Source organism: Thunnus thynnus, chromosome 19 (assembly GCF_963924715.1).
Source record: "Thunnus thynnus chromosome 19, fThuThy2.1, whole genome shotgun sequence".
In the NCBI taxonomy this organism is placed as follows: domain Eukaryota; kingdom Metazoa; phylum Chordata; class Actinopteri; order Scombriformes; family Scombridae; genus Thunnus; species Thunnus thynnus.
The window spans coordinates 6,766,459-6,789,191 of NC_089535.1; the positions used below are offsets into that span (position 1 = coordinate 6,766,459).

General features: G+C 39.2%; 1 protein-coding gene across 1 annotated transcript; it reads right to left on the minus strand.

Annotated features, from left to right (window-relative positions):
- dmgdh (dimethylglycine dehydrogenase) lies at positions 1-22,733 on the minus strand. The gene is made up of 16 exons (XM_067574372.1): positions 22,526-22,733; positions 22,002-22,170; positions 17,742-17,840; positions 17,495-17,659; positions 16,484-16,688; positions 9,832-10,080; positions 9,495-9,693; positions 9,234-9,403; positions 8,984-9,137; positions 6,496-6,661; positions 6,115-6,245; positions 4,023-4,240; positions 2,693-2,850; positions 1,255-1,314; positions 1,021-1,155; positions 1-908 (listed from the first exon to the last, which is right to left on the minus strand). Exons 1-16 carry the CDS (start codon positions 22,642-22,644, stop codon positions 696-698), a joined length of 2,610 nt encoding a protein of 869 aa, XP_067430473.1. The 5' UTR covers positions 22,645-22,733; the 3' UTR covers positions 1-695.

Here is a 22,733-nt window from a genome sequence, read left to right on the forward strand (position 1 = left end):
GTGAGTGCATTGTTTTAATTATTGAGGTATTAATGTACACCAAATTAATTACATTTTAGTAAAAAAAAAAAAAGATTTATAAAAAAAATATCTTTGTACAAGTTTGCATTCTATTTCTTTTGGTTATTGGTGCAACAGTTTTGCTTGTACATTTACTTGTGCTTTGTTATATTTGTCACGGACCCAAAGTCCTCTTATGACTATGAAAAAGGCAAAAAAAGCAGCACCATCATTTTTGTATTTCTAATAAGCACAAAAAGCTGATTTTATCTGACCCTTTCTGTTGGAAGAAAAATTCAAAAAAATCAAGCATTAGTCACAGAAAAGGTTCAACTGTTGACCTGTAAACCATCCAATTCATGGAATTACATCAAAGTCGATTACTCTTCCAACACTGTAAAACACTGTGGTGCAAGTATATTACATAACAGTTATTATTTGTAAAAGACACATTCATAAAACCGCACTAAGCATTCTCACATTTTGAATCTGTTTTTAACTGTTTTCAGGACAGGAAGAGGAAGTTGTGACATGACAATGCGACATAGACTGGCACAAATCATATGACTGTTTTTCCCTTTTACTTGCAGTTGAACTGAGGACACAAACAGCTCAGTACCTGCACTATCAATCATAATTCACAGTTGGATTGTTCTTCATTAGCTGGCGTGAAACTGATGGCGGACAGTCTTTGCTTATGCTTTGCTCTTTGCTTTCTTCTGCAGCCGGGTCCGCGTGGGCTCGGTGAGGACTAAGGGCTCCTGGATGACCATGGCGGGGTATTTCCTCCCCAGCAGCTCCACCTCCACCTTCTGGCCCACAGAACACAGCTCCAGAGGCAGGTAGGCGAACGCCAGGCTCTGCTGGGTGGTGTAGCTGTAAGCGCCGGATGTCGTGTTACCGACCACCTGATGAGAAACACAAGAGACACCGGCTGAGTTTAAGTAACCACAAAATAACCGAATAAAACTGGATGTGATCATTGGACGACTTCAGTAAGGCTTTTCATTGTTTGCGAACCTTCCCGTTGTGCCAGACGGTCTCGTTGCCCTCGGGGTCGATATCATCCGTATCCAGTGTGATGTAGGACAGTTTCCTCTTCAGGCCCTTGGCTTTGATCTCCTGAAGGGCTGCCTTGCCAATAAAGTCACCCGGCTGCACAAACACAGACACAAACAGGTTATTAATTTATTTCTAGTTACAGAAGAAATACTGTAAATAATAGAAACTTGTAAACAGCAGAAACATGGTTACCTTGTTCAGTTTGATGAAATAATCCAATCCAGCCTCCAGAGGATTCGTATCACAGTTCATCTGTAAAAATGAAGACAAAGGTGATCTCATCAGCAAAAATAACCTGTGCTACTTAAAGGAACAGTTGAACATTTTGTGGACACATGCTTATTCACTTTCTTGCTGACAGTTAGATCAGGAGATTGATATCACTCATATCTGTACAGTTAATATCAAGCTACAGCCAGCAGCTGGTTAGCTTAGCTTAGCATAAACACTGGAAACAGGGGGACACAGTTAGCCTGGTTCTGTTCTAAAGTAGCAAAATTTGTATAACAGCAACTCTAAAGCTCACTAATTAACACTTGACATCTCATTTGTTTAATCCGTACAAAAACCAAAATGTAAAAATTAATACATTGTGGTTTTGTGGAGGATTATTGTGTGCTGGACTATTTCTTAGCTGGAAGCTCACGTTGACAACAAGATTCCAAAAACTTCATATTTGTACAGAATAATATAAACAGGATATAACGTGTTAACTAGTCAATTTTGTTTGACTGGGGTGGCTTTTTTAATTTTTTTTCAAAGATTACACTTTTTGCATTTGGCCTCAATTGGACAGTGTAGACAGGTAAGTAGAGAGAGAGAGAGGAGTATGATGTGGAACAAAGGCCCCAACCAGTGTTGAACTGGTGGCAGCAGCCACATGGCATGCATCTTTACTAGTAGGCTGCCGGACACTGCATTGGTGATTTTTTTTTACCTTTGGACGCAGCCAGGCTAGCTGTTGGCCCCATTTCCAGTCTTTATGCTAAGCTAATCTAAGCTAACCATCTCCTGGCTGTAGCGTCACATTTAAAGGGAACATGTCATGCTTTTTGTGATCTTTATACTGTTATAATGTCAGATGTTAAACATGGTCAAAGTCCTAAACTTGAGATGAATATATGTAAAAATGCTCCCCAAAGTAAAAAGCCAGGGCTTCAGCCTGCGCTTTGTTTGCAAAGTTACCTCTTCAGATTTCAGCCCAAATACATGCAGATGTATTTGAGAAACTGATATTTTGAGTGAAGGAGAAAAAGAGGTGAAATACTACTACTACAGTTTGTTTACATAGCCTCCGGAGCCAGCAGATGCTTACAGAAGCTGGCCAATCAGAACAGAGTGTTCTTATCAAGGTGGGAGCCTTAAAGAGACAGGAGCTAAAACGGCCTGTTTCAGACAGAGGCTGAACTGAGGGGCTGCATAAAGGGCCAGTATAAGATAAATAAGGAGTTTTTTTAAACTGTAAATCATGTAAAGATATTCCAGTAGAGCCCCAGAATATAAATATAGCACTGGAAATGTGCGTGATATGTGGTATCAATCTTCTTATCAAACGAAAAAGGCAGATAAACATATTTCCCAAAATGTCAAACTATTACTTTAAATCCCTGGTGTGTGTGCGTGTGTGTACCTCTGCTCCCCAGCCTCGGAAGCCCTTCTCCAGTCTGAGGGAAGCCATGGCGTAGGTGCCGAAATTGTCGATGCCCTCGTCCTTTCCTGCCTCCATCATGGCCTTGTACACAGCTGCCATGTTCTTCTGGTCAATGTACAGCTCCCAACCAAGTTCACCTAAACACAAATGCATATATACAGCATCACCATACAGGAGTTGGTAAAGATACACTCAGCACCAGAAAGAAATGTGATGTCAACGTGGATAAAAAATAAATATTAATAATAAATAAATAGAATGTATGTATTGGCCGACTGCACAAATTCACACAATCAAAGCTGATCAAAGTTGAACTTTGACCTGTGTGTGTGTTTGCTGGAGCTGACTAAAGACAACAACTAAACAAAACCACACACATTTTTCAGCTGCACTGAAGTGAAGTCAAATGAAGTGAATGGGAAACAGAGTAAATATTCACAGACATGGTCCTTAGCAGTTGTGGGTTTTTTGTGTGTATTTGTGGTTGGTGTAGATTACAAAAAACTATTTTATCGCTCTTTTGTGAATGTATCAATCAAAATAAAGCATTTGTTCACTGAATTTAACAAGTGAAAAATCTGAGTATCTCTAATCTCAAATGTATGGAAGCTCATTACTGCCAAGAACATAAAATAGATGACTGATTATACAAAAATTTAGAAAATTATGAGATATTAAGTTAAAATATTTTAGATAATAAGTCAAAATATTGACATAGTATCTTTATAGTGTAGTATAAGTTTGACTTAGTATTACATACTTTTGTCTTAGTAAAAATCTTGATTCTGTATCTCATAATTTTAATTTAGTAAGTCATACATCTGACTTGGTGTTTTATAATGTTTACTTAGTAAGTAAAAGTTGAAGTCAAAGTGATGTTCCATGAGTATTGTTATTTCTCATCATGTCTTTTTCATGCACTTTCTTTTTTTCTTGACGGAAATGGGCTTTGAAAGCAATGAGATGATGTCACTTGTTTACCTAATAGCGTTATTCTGTGTAGTTTCAAGGTATTGTCATTTTATATTGACATTACTGATGGAGAATGAGAATATAGGAGGTAGATGTGGGACTTTGTAGAGTGAAACTGCCTTCAGCTCAGTGCAAACAAGACCGAGAAGCTGTATTATGTTGCTAAACACTGTAATGACACTTCAAGTGCAATATATTATATCCAGTGTTTCCAACTGCATATGCTGCTATTTATATGTAATTCACCCATCAGCCTATTAAAATGGGTTTTTTTGTATTTCATATGTTATTTATTTATTACAGCAAACAGAGTGTGGCTTTACAAAGTGTTCAGTACCGGTGTAGGAGATCCTGATGGCCCGGAGAGGGATGCCAGCCAATTGGATGGACTTGCACTGGAGAAATTTGAATCCAGCATCACTCATGTCCTCTTTTGTCAGTTTTTGAAGAACTTTGCGGGCGTTTGGTCCTGCAATGCCGAGCACGCCTATATCGTTTGTGACGTTGCTGATGTCGACGTCATATCCGCCGTTCGCAGCTTCTGCCTCGATCCACCTGAGTTGATTTCACAGAACGAACATTGAGCAGGCAAAAAAAAGTAGATTTTAATATAGTATCATTATAGAATCAATACATATTATACATCTGATACATTTCAGTTTATATGCCTGAGTGACAAATTCATTAAATGCTAATTTATAGCTACATATATCTGTAAATTTCTTTATCACACTTAATATTTCACATATTTTCCATGCTGCCATATCTCCGCCAAGTATTCTAAAATTCACAGGCCGATGTCACCTCCATGAACGCTTCATTTGTAGTCTGGTCCCATCGCCACTAGATGTTGCTACACAACATAAAACTGACCCTGCCTCTCTCAGGCTGTGGTAGAGCGTTGATTATAGTGAGTGAATGGAGATAACTGGTTTAATGTACCACCTCCGGATTGGAGCAAATGGAGGGGCGTTGTATTAACAGCTGCTGAAAAGTTTTAGGTTGCTGCAGCATAAGACAGACTGTGAGAGAGTTTCCTTCAGCGCAGCTTGGGACTTAACTCTGGTCTGTTTGGATCATGCACTCGTTGTTTTGTGCAAGAAAAATGTTTGTCTAGTTGTGATGCATGTAAACCCTGATTAATTGTGTCATTCTGCTAAGATGCTGCGTCAAAACTTGAGCTACAATGACAAAACTAAATTGGGACAGCATCGACTGACACTATATGAAGAGAAACCAAGTCTGAACTAAGGTTGCAACTAAAGATTATTTTCATTACAGATTAATTAGTCAGTTATTTTCATGATTAATTGAGTAATCATTTAGTCTTTAAAATTGTCAGAAAACAGTGAAAAATGGCCCTCACAATTTCACAAAGCCATTGGTGGAATGTAAAGAAGTACATTTACTCAAGTACTATACTTAAGTACAATTTTGAGGAACATTTCAGAGAGAAATATTGTACTTTTTACTCTTTTTACACTACATTCACTTGACTGCCTTAGTTACTAGCTAACTTTCAGATTAAAGTTTTACATGAAATAAAATGATACACTTATAAACTACAACACATTGAAGATTAAACCAGTTGTTTTCAGCCTTTAAGTCTTGTGAGCTCTTGTATAAAGTTGGTGTCTAGTTGTGTTTAAGATGAACTGTTTAGCAGCTCCAGCAAAGAGACATTTCCCCTCTAAACTTCTTTCATGGTTTCATTCCAATTACTGTTCAAATGATAAAATATTTCACACACAGATTAGAGAACAGTCCAAAATCTTTCTTTCTCTCCCATTAATCATCTCACGACCCCTCAGATTTATCTGGTGAACCCTTTTGGAGTGGCTCGACCCCTAGATTGGGAACCACTGGACTAAACTAGCTAGCTGTATATAAAGTAGTTGAAACTAGCTCCACCTGCAGCAACTACAACAGTAACATGCTGCTCTAACACTGATGCTTCACTATTAATAATCTACTTTATAACGTCACTTCTTGAACTTATTTAATACATCAGACACAGGGGCCGATTTTACTGTAGACTGAGTGCTTTTACTTTTAATACTTTAAATGAATTTATCTGATAATGCTTCCATACTTTTACTGAAGTAGGATTTTATATGCAGCACTTTTACCTGTAATGGAGTAGTAAAAGTTGACATATTAAAATGTCTTGTTTTGTCCAACTAACAGTCCAAACCTAAAATATATTCAGTCTACTATAAAAGAAGACTAAGAAAACCAGTAAATATTCACATTTAAGAGGCCACAACCAGTGATTTTTTTTGGCAAATGACTTTGACGATTAATTATCAAAATAGCTTTCATCCAAGTATGAAGTAAAAGTATTAACAGCCAGCACATTGTCTAAATTGTAAATGCTTGCCAGATTAACCTCCAGTGAGACTGAGTGTGCGCGGTTTAATTGTTTTCACCTGAGGTCATGTAGCTCTGATCCCGAGCCTGTGATGAGCAAGAACTCTCCTGGTGACAGCTGCGTGATGGTGACCTCAGCAAAGACTCTCCCAGTGGGTGTCAACATGTGGCTGATATTAGTCTGGCCCACCTGAAAACACAAAGGTCAAAGGACAAAGAGTCAGAGTGAGGCATGTGCTCCTTGAGATACTTTTAAAAGAAAAAAAACAGAGTATGACCACTTCTGTAATAGTATTGTGATGATGAATCAACACTGACTTTATAACCATCAGAATCTCGTTAACAGTTTTTGTCAAAATTATGCAGCATTATGTCATCATACAACAACATTCACAGCTACAGCAAACAATTCACACTGTTGTAGTACACGAGTGCTCTACCTTGGGCATGGTGTTGGCAAACAGGCGGTCCAACAGCTTGAGTGAGTCCTTCCCTTTCACTACGAACTTGCCAAAAGGAGTCAAATCAATGACTCCCACCTTCTCCATCACCAGCTTGCACTCTCTGCCAACTGGTCCAAACCAATTTGTGCGTCGGAAACTGGGCCTGAGCACAACACAAAATCAATGACTGCTTTATATCTAGGCCTATTATTCTAATGAGTTGCAACTTTTCTTCCACATCTTTTTTATTGGCCTTCTTGCATAAAACTGATGTCCAAGTATAATGAATGAACATTGTTCTATCAAGAACACAGAATTATAAACTGTTGTTTGTTGTTTGACTCAAAGGCTGTATTGTATGAATATTAGACTGACAGCCATGCTAAGCAGCTCTGTGAGGCTGTACTTAATGCACAGCTGTGCTTTTAGATAAATACTCATGTCAGCATATTATCATGCAATGTCATGCACAATGACATTTCTAACATGCTGATGTTTAGCATGTATAATATTTTCCATGGTAGCATGAAAGCAGCATGCTAATAGTCGCTAATTAGCACTTAGCACAAAGTAAAGCTGATAGGGAATGGCATTGGTTTTGCAGGTTTTCCTGATGATGGCACTAGATGAAAAGTCAGAGCCACCAAATTTATTATTATTCATACTAAGGGGGGCATGAGTGTCTGTACCCAATTTCATGGCAATCAATCCAATAGTTGTTGCTTTAACGTCTTGTTGTTTATGTAAAAGTCAGTAGGCTTTATCCTGAGGGGAACATGAATATCTGTACAAAATTCCATGACCATGCAATTGTTGTATCCCTGGACCATAGACTGTATATAAAGATGGACGTAGTGAGGTGTGAAGTCACCAATTGGTTTGCATTGGAGCCGAGTCGAAGCCCAGAGTTGCTGCTTACGGTCTAAATAAGGAGTGCTGGGTGTTGCCTTTCACACTCTAGAAACACGCCCTGCTACCTCAGACCAAAGCTAACGTTAGCTAACTGGGAACACCGAGCGCTGCACACTTGGGCTACTGTTAGCTGCTTTGGCTAACTTGTGCTAAAAGGTCAGGTATTGTAATCAAGTAAATTTAGTGAAATATTGCAACAATAGCACGACTCAGTTGAAGGCCCAGAGCCGGAAAAAGCAGCGGGTGAGGCAACTGTCAATCATAGCTGTCAATCAATCAATGGCAATCAATGCCCACATGGCAAACATTAAATCTACTATAAGTCTTCAAGTCTTATTAACAGAGCAATAATTTCCAAAATGACCAACAGTACACTTATTAGAGGGCCCAAATTTAGTGGTTGAGACCATAATGACTTGTTGAAAAACAAAATTGACTTAGTATTTCCAGAGAGAAGTTGAGGCTTTTTGAATGGGAGTCAATCGAAGCCAGCATCTAGCAGGTGTCAGTGGCACTTTAAGGTACCTCCAGACTGACGTCAGCCTCAAGCTGTGTTAGTTGCTGCTTGGTTTGAACTAAAGTGGTGGAACAACCAACCAACAGTGCAATCCCTAGAGCCATGGCACTATAGTGTGGCTAAAATAACATATAGAAAAAATTCAGGAAAGAAAAATGCATTGCAAGATTATGACCACAGCTTTTAAATTTGTACAAAAGCAAATCACCATGACACAGATATGAGCCAAGTATGCAGCTAATGTGAGGGCCAACTGGATTGTACACTTAAGGTTGGTGGGACTCCAAACACTTGGAGGATTATCTCAAGACATCTGTGACTGTGTGTGTAAATAATGTCATGGTGCATCTTTGGAGACTCAGATATACACATGGGGAAGCTTGTGTCCAACGCGGTTATTGACAGTTATGGGCATGTGTTGTTGAATGCTAGCAGCTGTTCCTTTTCTTTCAGTGTGGTATCTAAATGGTTCTCTTGTGCTGCACTTTAGAGTTGGAGGGACTGTTAGTTGATGTGCGGTGAGCTCGTCTCTCCATGGACTGACTGAAAGGGTTGGCTCTGTTTGAGAACATGTGTTTGTGCTCCACTGCATACCTCCCATCTTTACCCAAGAACATTGTGTCCTAAAACATTTACTCTGACAAACATGCAGATTTACTACAACCTGTCCTATTTGCACACAATCATAATTTCTATGTATATGTATGTTTTGCTGTTGCTCCAACAGAACCTATTGAGTTTTTTCTTTATATATTGGTATGTTCAAGATGAATAGTCAAGCAGCATCACTATGTTCTCCATCTTTCACCACAGTGATGACAGGGTATTGTAAATTGGGAAATTGGATTTGGTGTGGCGCTACTGCAGGAATGTGTTAGCTAATTTAGGACTGCAACAACACTTAGCAATTAAATTAAATTAAAGGCAGATACGAAACTTAACCTAAAACAGTCAGGGAACACGTTGTTAAAATGTTTAGTTCTCCAAACAACTGCTATCGTTCAGGTCCAACATAATCATGGTAGGCATGTTGCAAATAAGATGTGGATTTCTTACTTGTATCCAGTGTCATCTCCAGGTTTGTAGAACCAGTGAGGTTGTTCCCAACCAGCGTGAAAGCCCATGGATGCTTTGTCCTTCAGCAGCTCGTAAACACCGCTTGTCCGGCAGGTTGGTCGGCCAGCGAAACGCTCCTCCTTGGGGTAACCAACTGGAAAGACCGACAGGGTGAGTAGGAGAGTTTTTGTGACAGTAAAAAGAGAAAGTTTTGTCCAAAAAATGTGAAATAGTCATCTACTGTTCTTACCCACATTGTTGAAGCCATAGGATTCTCGAGCTTTGGCACACATGAAAGGTACATCCGTCCATTTGCCGTAGCGGTTGGGATCACATTCAATCAGGTCATATGGAGGCTCTCCATTCCTAATCCAGTCGCTCAGGAACTTACCGATACCACCAGCATGGATAACTCCATACCTGAACACATGAAGTTCAAGCTCTGAGCATTTTAAATTCTTCTCCTTAGTGAAATGCTAAAACAACCAACCCGCTATCCTCCCAAACATACCCAAATCCAATGGCAGTCCAGTAGTTGCGAACTCCTTGGTGTGGTCCGACCATGGGAAGCAGGTCAGGGGTATATGTGATTGGTCCAGACACAATATTGATGATATCAGCTTTCTTTAGCACAGGAACCATCTCCATGGCCATCTCAACATGCTCCATTATTCTGTCAAGGTCCGACTCAAACAACTCCTTACCAAAACCTGCGACAGCCAGACAGGAAACAAGATGGAAAGAAACGTTATGTGTAACCTGCAAGGAAAGCAAACCATGCAGAAAAGATACTCCAAGTTCAAATTAGGAATATGGATCAACAAAGCTTTATCCATTCATAGACAGACCTGGAGGCACTCCATCTCTGACCCAGGAGTCCTGCAGCACCATCTTCTCCATCTTTTCATACGGACCGAACAGCAGGCCATCTCTCTCCTGACGCATGTAGTACGAGCCCTCAAGGTCCCTGATGACAGCCAGCTCCTTCTTCAGAGCCTTCACCTCCGGGACCGTTGCTGTCACTACGTACTGGTGATGCACTGGGATGGTGGGGTGATCGAACCCGATCATTTGGCCCACCTCACGGGCCCAGAAACCTGAAAAACAACAGATATGGTATTAATACATCACCTGATGACAAGATAACCACCAACAACTGTTAACAATAAGATTTCTGCACATTTCACCAAGTTAAATGTAAGACGTTTAACACCTTTTAATACAAATGGATATGCATATGCAATTTAATATCTGAAAATATGATGAAAAACAAGGAAGGATGAAAACCAATATGGCCAAAATGTATTTCTTATTAGACTACATTTTTTACTTCCCAACAGCATATAACAATAATTCCAATAATATAATTACTTAAATGCACGCTGGACCAAGATAAGGGGCATAAAATGGATGTTGGATTCACCAATTAAAAACTGATTTAAGTTAATTTAAGTTGCTAAAAGTGACACTTGTCCACTATAAGACAATGAGCTTCCTATCTATTGTAGCTGGCAGTAGTGACTCACTTTTAGTTTATAGATGTGCAACGTCTCCCAACAGCCTGAAACCACATGCGGAAACATTTTATAGCTACCTTTAATATCTGTGACAGGACAGACAGAATATTTAAGACTTTTGTCGTGAAATTTTAAGAGTTTAGTAACTTTTAAGTCCTTTTTGAGGAAAATCAATGCTTCTTCAGACTTTTTCAAGACCAGCAGATACACTACAATACATACCACTCCCACATGATTTTCAACAAATTGTTTTTATTTCTTGCCAAATTACCAACCAGATTCATACGATATGATGAAATGGGACAAGAGTTTCTCATATTCTAACCATTTCAGCTGATTGTTGCTTCACCACATTGCTAATCAGCACCATCTTTGTACAGTACCAAGCTTTCAGAGAATTGGCAGTGCTGTTTTGCATGTCTAAATTGGAAATGAGCACTACATTGGCTTCATGTTTTATCGGGCCAATAATATAGAGTTTATGTCTCCTGGTAGACACACAAAGTCTTTACCATTTGGTAGGAAAAGTGAATCATTTCTTCCTTTAACAGAATACACTCAAGTAGCGCTTTTCAACCTGAGGACAGGACTAAGTGCTTTACAGTACACACACTCCTGGGAGAAAAAACGAGGAGCTTCTTCCTCGAGGAGACTTTGGCATGCGGACAATTAATGGACAAACCTGCTGTACCACCTGAGCCTCAGCTCTTTCCTATCAGACCATGTGAGACTTTCAAACTGGTTTTTAATTCATTATATTTCGAGATATCATGCTAACACACAGACCACGAACACAGGTAATTTGATGAAATAAACAAAAAATTTGATTTGTGATACACGTGAAAACCCCAAAAATGACTTTTGATGACTTTATGAAGTGATTCACAGAGCTCAGGAGTTTTTAATTCCGTCACCTGTTGAGAAGACTTTTAAGTGTCCAGTCATTTTGCAGTACGTAGATATAAAGGGCTCATTCTAAGGTAACAAAAACATGATTCTTATTTTCAGGTGATTATACAGTAATGAAAACATACTAATGAATATTATATGCCATTTCTGCCAAGTCCGATCCGGTAGATGCCACTAAATTCTACACACTGGACTTTAAATGTGCAGGTTTTTACCCTGCAGCAGCACTTGCAACATCATATTATTTTAAGGTTGAGATTTAAATCTCTAAGATCAACCCATGAAAACATTCATAAATAAGCACAAACTTGTTCAAACAACCAGCAACAACAAAAATAGACACCCAGTGAGTTCCCCGCGAGGAAAACACTCACATTAAAAAACTGTGTCAACCACAGGGAGACTTTTTAAGAGTTTGTAAGTATTTTGAGAGGATAAATTTACATAATCACCACAAGGATCTCCTGTTTAACATTCTGGCATTTAGAGGATGGAACAAAAACTAGCAGGAGCACAGGAGCCGGAAAAATGCAGCCAAATGATTTAAGAGTTGAACGAGTGCATATGTTTGAGGAGCTGAAACGGTTACATCACATCCAGCAGCGCCGCTACACTGTCGAAGCAAACTACCAAACATCCAGGTGTTTCCAAAAAAAAAAATTCTGTGTGAACACAGAATATTATTTAGCTGCATGGCATGAGACAGCAGTTAGCATCAGGGGTTTAACAGTTATGTTCATTATGTAACAACTGCAATTTATCACTTGTGGCTCTTTGGAATTCCTCTTTCATGTTGTTCCAGCGTGAACTCTCTGTGAAATACATCGAAGATCTAATCTCAGTACATCAAGCTGAAATGAAAGTCAGCTGACTGAAATATGAACATGCAGCCCTGAGACAGCATTCTGTCAGAAGTGTTTATTAAAGAAGTATTTGATCAATATGAGGTCTGAGGACTACCAAGGGCCTTTCAAAGGGCTCCAATGGGCCTTCAGCAAAATAAAGGTTGGTTTCATTCATTTTACTATCATTTCCCTCTCTACAGTTTTAAATAATAAGCTGTTTAAGAATACTTATGTATTTTGATCAATTCTACACTTAACCTGCATTAACTGATGTTTTTGGCCACCTGGGATATGGATATGGAGTAACATTGGCTGAGTTTCTCTCTCCTTTTAGCTCTGTTTTGGTCACCACCACCTCCTGGAGGAAATATCTGGGTCTTAAGGGGCTAAATGCTCCACTGTGTTCACTAACTAATCGTTAATTTTGTCTGTGCACCATTTGGAGCTGGACAGGTAGAATACAGCAGGTTTATCAGAGGTTTTTCACTGAAACCACGCTGATTAGAGCGGTGAGAGTGAATCAAAAGTTGCTGGCAGTAAAACCAAAACAATGAGCTGAAAGACGCAAAAAAGCTCCGTAGAAGTGAGGGAAACTGCAAAGTCAGGTAATAATTCTCTGCAGGTTCATCACTACAAGCAACTCCTTTCACACACATGTAGTCATTTGATCAATTGTTGATATAAAACTACTGATTACAGCAGATTTAATCACATTTATTCACAGAAATTTGTGACACAACCTTACCAAATTATGATTATGGTTGAGTCTTTGCCATCAAAAAAAGTTTGGGAACACCTGACGCACAACATAACCTGGTTTAACAGAAACAGCCACACACACACACACAAAATGCCGTGTTTTGAGTCAGTAAGTAGGACTTGTGACCTAACTGTAGATCAATGTGGACCTTGTGCCAACTCAGGGCTGCCAGAGCCAGCTGGAGCACTGACAACCTGTTGATCTTTGCTGCTATCTTCAGCTATGTTGCAAGACACTGCTCAAATAAATCAACTTAAATTTGAAGATTAAATATATTTCAAATTATGCCCATCTGTTTCAATGCGTGCAAGTCTGCAGCTTATTAACATCAAAACATTTATTTTTATTCTGTATGTGCTGCATGTATGAACTTTATCCCATGGTGAGAGATGGGGTAAGGTGGTATATATATATATATATATACACACACAACATCCTGATAAGGTCCGAGGCAGTTTAGGCAAGAGTTGGGCTGCAGAGGAGCATGTTTACCAGACGCCTGCACACAGGGTCAATTCACCGGATGATGATTGAAGTCAACAAGCTCACCTAAATAAAGCAACCTTTGAAACAAGTCCTGCTCTGAACACATCAACCGCTGTTAAACTCTATTTATAGTAATCAGAATAATGTTCGAAATGTCACAAATTAAAGGATATTTTTTGAGAAAAGCTTTAAGGTTTGCAGGATTTCAGGTTTGCAAAAATGCTCGAAAAATTGCCTTCCTCTTTCTGGTTACAAAGCTGATATGTTGAAACTGATCCTACAGGGAGGGGGTCACATTCCAGGGGATATGACCTTTGACCTGGGCGGCTAACTTTGTTGGGAAAAGGGAGCACAGCCGGCGTTTCAGTTTCAATGGCGAGCCAAATTTGTGAAAATGAGATGGTGGGGGGAGGGAGATTTTGGCTGGACAAAAGAAGTGGATCGAGATTATGGATGAAGGAGCAATAGAGAATGAAAAAAGGCGTAGAAAGAAAAGAGAGACGATCCACAATGAAGATGGTTGATGATGTGTGAGCCCAACAAAACAGCCGCTTGTGGGTTTTGAACAACAATGTGAGCACAATGTGTTAAAAAAAAGACCGAGGCTACTGTTGTTTCTTGGGAGTTGTTGTCATCCTCGCAATTTCATATTCCTACGGATGAAACTTTAAACTAGATGCTTTGCCTAGGAGGTTATTTCAGCAGCCCACAAAGCATAAATCTTTTAACCACAAAAACAAACTCAACACACAAAATACATAAGGGAAATGCAGTGACCCCGAGTTTGAGGCTGTTCTTGCGAAAACCTACATTTACCCACAGAATGTAAATTGGTATATCTGACAAATAATGTGTAGGTTTCTTATTGTGGGACAAGAATGCATGAAAACAAACATCTATATATTAAAGTTGTAAATAGTACCAGCTAATCTAAGCACTCATGAACGCCCTGGATACAAAAAGGAGCATCAGCATTAAAATACTGGGAGGTGTGCATGTGCTGCTGCTTCAAGATTGGATGAAATCTGAACAGTTGGCCTGTTTGGATTGGCTGTCGGACACAGTGAAGGCAAAAGGCCAGCAGGGCCCGCAACATAAAACTGGCTTCAACCAGAGTACAGAATGTGCAAATTCAGGGAGAAAATATGGAGCAAATGCAGCTGCAGAAAATTGACATTACGGTGCTGTTTACGGCTTAATGCTTAAGCATGTACTAGGACATTTTTAAAGTTTTAAACATGCATATATGGCAGCAGTCTGTTCCTTCAATTTCACAGTATTTTTCAGGGTGTAAGTGCAGTTTACCTTGTTTTTTGTTAGTTCATTTGACACTGAAGAAAAAAGGTGACTAAGGAAAAATATGCATGACCTATCCGTTGATATATGTTACACAATATCCTCTCAAATTCCTGAACCTTGCCAGATAATCAAGCCACAGCAGCAGCAGGGGGAAAAGAGACGTTGCAGACGAAATCCCCCCAGAACTGGTATATCCCAGTTCAAGCCAAGAGTTTGTCTCCCTGAACTCTGCAGGCAGTGGTCTGTGTGGGCAAAGGTCCTGCTGGTGTAGAGTGTCCACAGATAACATGTTTTATTGACTAGCGGCTAGAAAATGTGTCTGTGTGGCATAATTGCAATTTCCTTTGTACACACGTTATGTTTTAATCAGTGTAAATTGTGAGTATTTGCTGACAATGTTTCGTTTTAGCTTTTTTTGCAAGCAGGAAATATGACTAAAAATACTACATACTTCATGAAAAAATGACCACAGAGAAATAACACGTGAAAAGTACACATTTTTTATACATATATGAGGATAAATGTAGTAATATCAACTTACTTAATATGCATTTTCTTTCTTTTTTAAAGTTGAGTTCTGATTTGTCATTTCTATTGTGAGAAGTATTAAAAAAGAAAAAGACATCACAGCAAAATCTAAATTTCAACAAAGCCTTACATCAGTTTTCTTGTATAAACTGTCTGGGTTAAATTATATCCGAATATCTTAATGCCTTGTGACACACCACCAAGCCCACAACAAAGCGTAAGGACGGAAATGTTTTGAGTTCTGTCACAACTTCCAGTTGTTGCATGTCTGAAAAACATACTGTAACTACAACAAACTAAAGCTGTGCTCAGCTGAAAATAAACCAAAAGTTCAAAACAGAAACATGACGATTGGGCTTCAACTAACATTATTTTCACTTTCAATTAATCTGCCAATTGTTTTTATCTATAAAGTGTCAGAAAATGGTGAAAAATGCCTGTTATAGCCAATGATGACGTCTTCAAATGTCTTGTTTTGTCTGCTCAAATGTCCAAAATCCAAAGATATTCAGTTTACTATCATGTATGTCACAGAAAAGCTTCAAATTTTCATGTTTGAAAAGCTGCAACCAGTAAATGTTCGGCATTTTTGCTTAAAAAATTACTTCAACAATCATTCAATAATCACAATTGTTGCCAGATAATTTTTTTATCAATCGACTAATTGTTGCAGCTCTATTAAAAAACATACTGTAACTACAACAAACTAAAACTGGTCTCAGCTGAAATTGGACCGAAGATCAAAGAAGAAACATGACAAATTGGCACGTTTCTGAAAAACACACATTTTATTTTGGGCTGCAACTAACAATTATTTTCATTATCAATTAATCTGCCATTAATTTTGTCTATAAAATATCAGAAAATAGTGAAAAATGCCCGTTATCATTTCTTTGAACCAATGGTGACGTCTTCAAATGTCTTGCTTTGTCCAAAACCCAAAGTTTCTGTCATGTGTGGCAAATAAAAGCCTCAAGTCCTCACATGTGAGAAGCTGCAACCAGTAAATAGTTGCCAATTGATCTCCTGTCAATCCACCGACTGATTAATGGACTGATCATTGCAGCTCTACACTTTATATATTTCTACATTTCATATTATCTCTGCTTTAAGATCGGATGTGCGTGTTTTTTATTATAAATGTTCAAGTACAAACCTGTTGCATTAACGATGCGATTTGCGCGGATGGTTCCATGAGGAGTCTGGACATCCCACTTGCCATCAGCGGTCGGTTTGAGGCCGGTGACCGGGGCTGGGTTGTAGATCTGAGCACCGTACATACGAGCTCCAGCAGCCAGAGCCATAGTCAGAGAGTAAGGGTCGATGTGGCCGTCTCCTGGGGTGTAGAGACCTGCCAGCACCTAAAACATATACAGAGATATTCATCCAAGTTTCCTGAACATCCAACAGATGGATCAGCTTGTAATACTAAACTCATTCTCTCTTGAACGTACCTTAGTCAATTGGCTCAAACTGTTATCAGCTACTTATGTAACAAACTCCAATTTTTGAGGCCATTATGAATCAAAACAATAAAGCAATATTAATGTGGATGGAGCCAACAACATTTTGACACATTTCCTATTCTTGGGCCTTATGTTACATCAGTTAAGAGTTTTTTGTGTCCAAAGTTGACATTTGATGTAAGAGTAAAGCTGTAGGATCCAAAATGAAAATGTTTTTTTCCTCTAAGGAGCCTGAATGTGCTCAGTAATTTAGATTTTTGATCATTCTGGTGCCAAAACTGGAAATGTTTGGTCTTATGGTTTACACAAAAGGTGGCGGCATCGCTAAAATCAGAAGGTCTAATCTTCTGGGGATCATAATTATTCATAGCAACTATCATGCCAATCTGTCTGGTAGATGTTGAGATGTCTAAGTTTAGATTTTTTTCTAGTTTAACTGAACTGTAAATGAGCCCGAGTTAGCATAAAGGCACCCTTAAACGAGAATATCTTTGTATCTGTTAGCAAACATTTGCTTATTTCCACATCCAGCAGTCACGGAGCAACATTATCATTCATTTGGAGTCGTGTTTCTGTCCACCTGGATTCATGAAAGACTTTTATCTGCCAGTCTATCATTGATCCACGAGGATCACATTCTTTATACAAATAAAAACACTGCAGGGATCTGTGGAAATATTGCCGTGTTGGTTCATACAAACCTTGTCTACGTTGACCAGAGGGAAATATTCCTTGACTTTCTCCGGTCCGATTAAGTACTGCGGCGTCACGTGCCAGTGCGTGCGGGTCATCTGGTACTTCATCTCGTCCACTCGAGCCGGTGTTGAAGCGATGCGGACGCTGCCCGGCTGGTGGAAGCCCACTGCCTACACAGAGAGACAACATGAATGAAACACATACACACACTTCTGCTTATCAAAGCTACGAAAGGTGGACAAAACACCTCACCTGTCCGGTTTCAGCCTCCAGACTCTCGTATAGTTTAATGCTGTCGAAGTGGACTTTCTTGAGGTTGATGCCTGGATGGTAATATGTCGTCAGACCAGCCTGTAACACCAAACACACAATTTATCAGTATGGATTATAAGAAAATACAACATTCACCGACTAAAAACTCATAATAAGAGATTTTTTGGCTCTGCTGTGAACACAACACTGACATATCGTCACCTTTTAAGCTGATATGTTGAACTTGTTAGCAAACATTTGTTTATTTCAACATCCAGCAGTTATGGAGCAACATTATTATTCATTTGGAGTCGTGTTTCTGTCCACCTGGTGAATATAAGTCCAATATTCACTCTCTTTTAGCTCTGTTTTTGCTCTCTACGGACTCCTGAGGGAAATATCTGGCTCTTTAGCTGCTAAATGTTCCACTATATTCACCAGCTAGTCTACAGCTAACTGTGTCTGTTTGACGTATTATGGAGGGCAGGTAGTGTATAGTGGGGTTTATTTGTGCTGTGTGTGGAAACAACACTGTTGAGAGCAATGAGAGTGAAGCAAAACAGAAGTTATGGGCCATAAAACCAAAACAATGAGCTAAAAGAGGTGAAAAAGCTCTAAAGAGCTGAGGGGAAGTGCAGTGCCAGGTGATAATTCTCTGTAACCTTTGTCACCATGAGCAACTACTTTGACATTACACACATTTAATCAATTGTTAATATGAAAAAAAAAGTATTATAGTAGCTTTAATACCCTTCACAAGCATTTTAATATAATTCCTAACAAAATAATAAAAACCACAACCCAATAAGTGTAGGTTCAGCAACATTTCTTCATCACAACTACTCGTTTTTAAACTGACTATAAGGGCCGGATTATGCTTGAAAAGAACATGTTGTCCGACCACATCTGAAAGCAAAAGTGTTTATAGCTGTTCTTGTGCCACTTTTATGTTTTGGTGAGATTAAAGCATTTTTTCACTGTGGTGTACAATAAACTTGTATTTTATTCTACTCTGTTCTTAACAGCCGTACTTGAAGATGGAGTGAAAAGATAATTGTTTAAATATAGAGATAAACATGCACATTTTCAGACAGCCTCTCCTTTAAGGCCTTTCTAGTGCTGGACTCGGTTCAGGGCCGGGGTGATATGGCCAAAATAAACATATCTCAGTTTTCTTCACACTCGCGGACAATTCATGACTTGAGTCCATTTTTGTTCGCCTTTAAAATGCAGGATTGAAAGGTCATATTTTTTAAGATGGTAAAGCAGGAATAATAAAAGAACTACTGTCATCATTACACATAAAACACTGGTTATTCCACACAGCTATTGACTGTCAGATGCGTCAACTAATCCAGAGGACAGGGACAAACAGAAACAGTTGCATATAAAATAGAAAAAAAGAGCAAAGATTGAGAGAGAGACACCCCCACACAACTGGCCAATCACTGCTTAAAGTGAGTGTGAATGTCGGATTGTCAGACTCGCAGAGTACCAGAAATTGTTGGACGCAGCCCCTCAAAAGTGAATAGGAAAGAGTTTCAACCATCCGACAAGCGGCTCTGTTGAAGCCTACTGTCTGTTTAACTCATAAAGAAGTAAAATTCACGTCTTATTCGACAGAGCGTGGCTGTTTTTCTGGTTTCTATGTTCTCTCTATGTCTGCTAGGTCAACTGGAAACTCTGAATTACCAGTAGGTGTGAATGTTGACCTGGAAGTGTGTCAAGAGTGTAGCCTGCCTCTCCCCCTAATGTATGCTGGTTTGACTGTGAGGAGAGTAACTGAATATAAGAGGCCGGTCCCCCTTTTCTGACATGTCAAACATGTATTAATAGCAGTACAGTGTAGCGCTTGTGAGTGAATGAAGAGTTATGTAAAGGGGTAAGTGGGTCAAGACCTCAGTTGCTTTGAAAACCTATAATGTGACAGCTGAACTCGATGGATACGGTGCAGCTACTGAATGACGCGAACAGAAAAAGGCTGTAAACACCTTCAGTAAACAAGGTTGTCGAGGAAGAACTTCTCTACGCTTGTTGCTTTTAGGGCTGCAACCAACAATTATTTTCATTATCGACAAATCAATTAGTGAATAAAACATCAGAAAACAGTGAAAAATGTTCATCACAGTGTCGTGACGTCATCGTATTTCTTGTTTTATCCGACAACTCACTCAAAAAGTTCTCATGTTTGAGAACCTAGAGGTAGAAAATGTGTTTTTGTTTGAAAAAAAATGACTTAAATGATTATTAAAATAGTTGTCGCTTCATTTTATTTCAATCGACTAATCGATTAAAGCTCTAGTTCCTTTAACAAGCATTAACAGTTTAGCTGGAACATCACTGAGTTGTTGTTCTTTGACAATAACGTGATTGACTGATATCTAAATTGTACTGTAATAATTAATAAAGTACTGACTAGAGATACTCAGTACTGTGCAAAAGTTTTAGGCACTTTAGATGTTTTAAATTCTTAACCATCATGAAACGCCATCAGAGAGACGTCTGATCACTTCCGAATTTATTCTGCGGCATGACATCGACCCCAAACATACAGCCAGAGTCATAAAGAACTATTTGCAGTGACAAGAAGAGCAAGAGAGTCCTGCAACAGATGGTATGCCCCCCCTGCCCGCCCTGACAGAGGCCTGATCTCAACATCATCGAGTCTGTCTGGGATTACATGAACCAACTGAGTCACCTAAATCCACAGAAGAACAGAAACTTGTTCTCCAAGATGCTCAGAACAACCAACCTGCCAAGAACCTTGACATATTCTGCACAAGCGTAACGAGGAGAACTGGTGCCATTTTTAAAGGCAAAGTGTGATCACACCAAATACTGATTTGATTGAGTTATTTTGTCTCTTTACTGAACTTTGTTTGAAGCTAAGTGATAAATAAAAACTTATTTTTGAAAGCATCCTCACTTTAATTTTGGTGCCTAAAACTTTTGCACAGTTCTGTATATACTGTATCTCTACTCCGTTTTTACTACTGCACGCACTGGACCACTGTTGATACCTACCCACCAACTAACTTTCATTATCGATTAATCTGTCGATTATTTTCTCGATTAATTGATTAGTGGTTTCTTCCATAAAATGGATGAAAATGGTGAAAAATATTGATCACTGTTTCCCAAAGCCCGAAGTGATGTCCTCAAAATGAATGTAATAGTTGGCAACTAATCGATTAATCGACTAATCGTTGCAGCTCCACCTCCCACCATTTCCATTACTTTTACATCATTTTTTTGCCCACAAACAGCCCTTGTTGCTAAGGTTGTTCAACAGGTTGTTTACATTGACCACTTGCATATTTTGGATCAATATTTTGTAAAAATGACACTGGTGCTGGAATAGGCGTTATGGTAATAAAGTGGTAACGTCTAAATCAGGTATTACGGTCACAGCAATAATGTCTAAACCTTCTCTAACATGTTGGATCTTTAAATCCAATCTTAATCAGAACACAGAGGACTGTGAGTGGCCTATTACGGCTGCCAGTTCAGACTAGTTTCAATAATTTGACCACCAATTATAACACTGGGGACTATTTTTTGCAATAGTGCAACGACCAGCGCAAGCAGCACAAGGACACTTTGGTATTTTCCTGAACTTGAAATTTGCTTTGTCTGTCTGCTTGGTGTTGTGGCGCCCAGCGCTGCATGCAAGGTGAGGCAGCGTAAAGCGAGTTGTTGGTGTTTTTGTAGAAAATGGGTCTTAGATGTCTGTTTCTGGAGCAAAGTCACTCCGCTGCCACTTGGTGATTTTATCAACAAGAGCAAACAGAGTCCAGGTGGAAAAATCCCAAAGTTTCCCCTTAAAGTGACTTTGAACAAACTACTTTTGTTTACAGTGTTTAAACTGTTTTTTAAAGTTATTTCTTATGCAAAGTCCAACAAAGCTGCAACATACAGACCAGTTTTCAGTGAATAATACTAAAGTGAATCATAGGGTGAAGTAATTTAACTGTATTTTAGCACTAACAACAGGATTTCAGGAAGCTTTGATGATTATCGTGATAATAATGTGATATTTTTACCCACAACAATTGTAGTATGAAAATCTGATACCAGCACATTCCCACATGAATGGAAATATTGTTTAAGCATAAAAGCAGAGAGTGTGACGACATATATTGCTGCCTGTGGGACACGGACCACCTGCCACTCAGACAGTTTGTCCAACTTCACCCTTTGGACCTGCTGCAGGATATTTCAGTTATACACAAAAAAATATGCAGATTTTGTTGGACGTACAGCGTGCCAGGTGGATCCAGCCGTCAGCTCAGACTTCTCCAGCAGCACCACATCCTTCATGCCACCTTTGGCCAGGTGATACGCCAAACTGGCCCCCACACATCCACCACCAATGATGACAGTGTCTGCGGTGTCCTTCCACCGCTTTCCCAACACTGAGGATGCATCACTGAGAGACAAGAAAAAGAAAATTACAAGTGAATTATTACAACTCCAACATGCACAAGTGCACTTTCATAGTCTCATTGTTTACTAAGTGCCACAACGTGAAAACGTTGCCATACCTGCACCACATCAAGAATATGGTGTAACAAGGCACTAATGCACAGTTCTGCATCAAACCTTCATATTACATAATCCTGTTGCATGCAATCTTTCACCTGTGCAGCTTTATTACGCGCGTAAATGGACGTTAATTCATTTTAAACTCTAATTTATGATAGATTGAGCGACTATAACGTGTTTCATACAAACAGATCAACTAAAAAATGAATCGCTTCTTTTAAAAAACTGAACTATCTCACCTCTCTGCGGCTTGTTTTCTTGACGTGCAGCTGCTTATGGTCCGCAAAGGAAGGATCCCTCGATACGCGGCCAAATCTCTCCGCAGCTGGATGTTGATTAGATTTAATATCCGAGACATAATTATTGAGGTAATGTTTGATGCGGCTCAAAGCATAACCAGCCCCCCTGTCACTGAACCCCCTGCAATGTCGTGTGTAAATAACTGTT

What these genes read in the sequence shown, in the direction of transcription:
- dmgdh (XM_067574372.1), bottom strand. Translation starts at nt 22,644, where the DNA reads ATGTCTCGGATATTAAATCTAATCAACATCCAGCTGCGGAGAGATTTG. An exon ending in TTGCCAACACCATGCCCAAG is followed by an intron (nt 6,246 to 6,495) that starts GTAGAGCACTCG and finishes TTGTGTTTTCAG; the next exon opens with GTGGGCCAGACTAATATCAG. An exon ending in CCGTCTGGCACAACGGGAAG is followed by an intron (nt 909 to 1,020) that starts GTTCGCAAACAA and finishes GTTTCTCATCAG; the next exon opens with GTGGTCGGTAACACGACATC.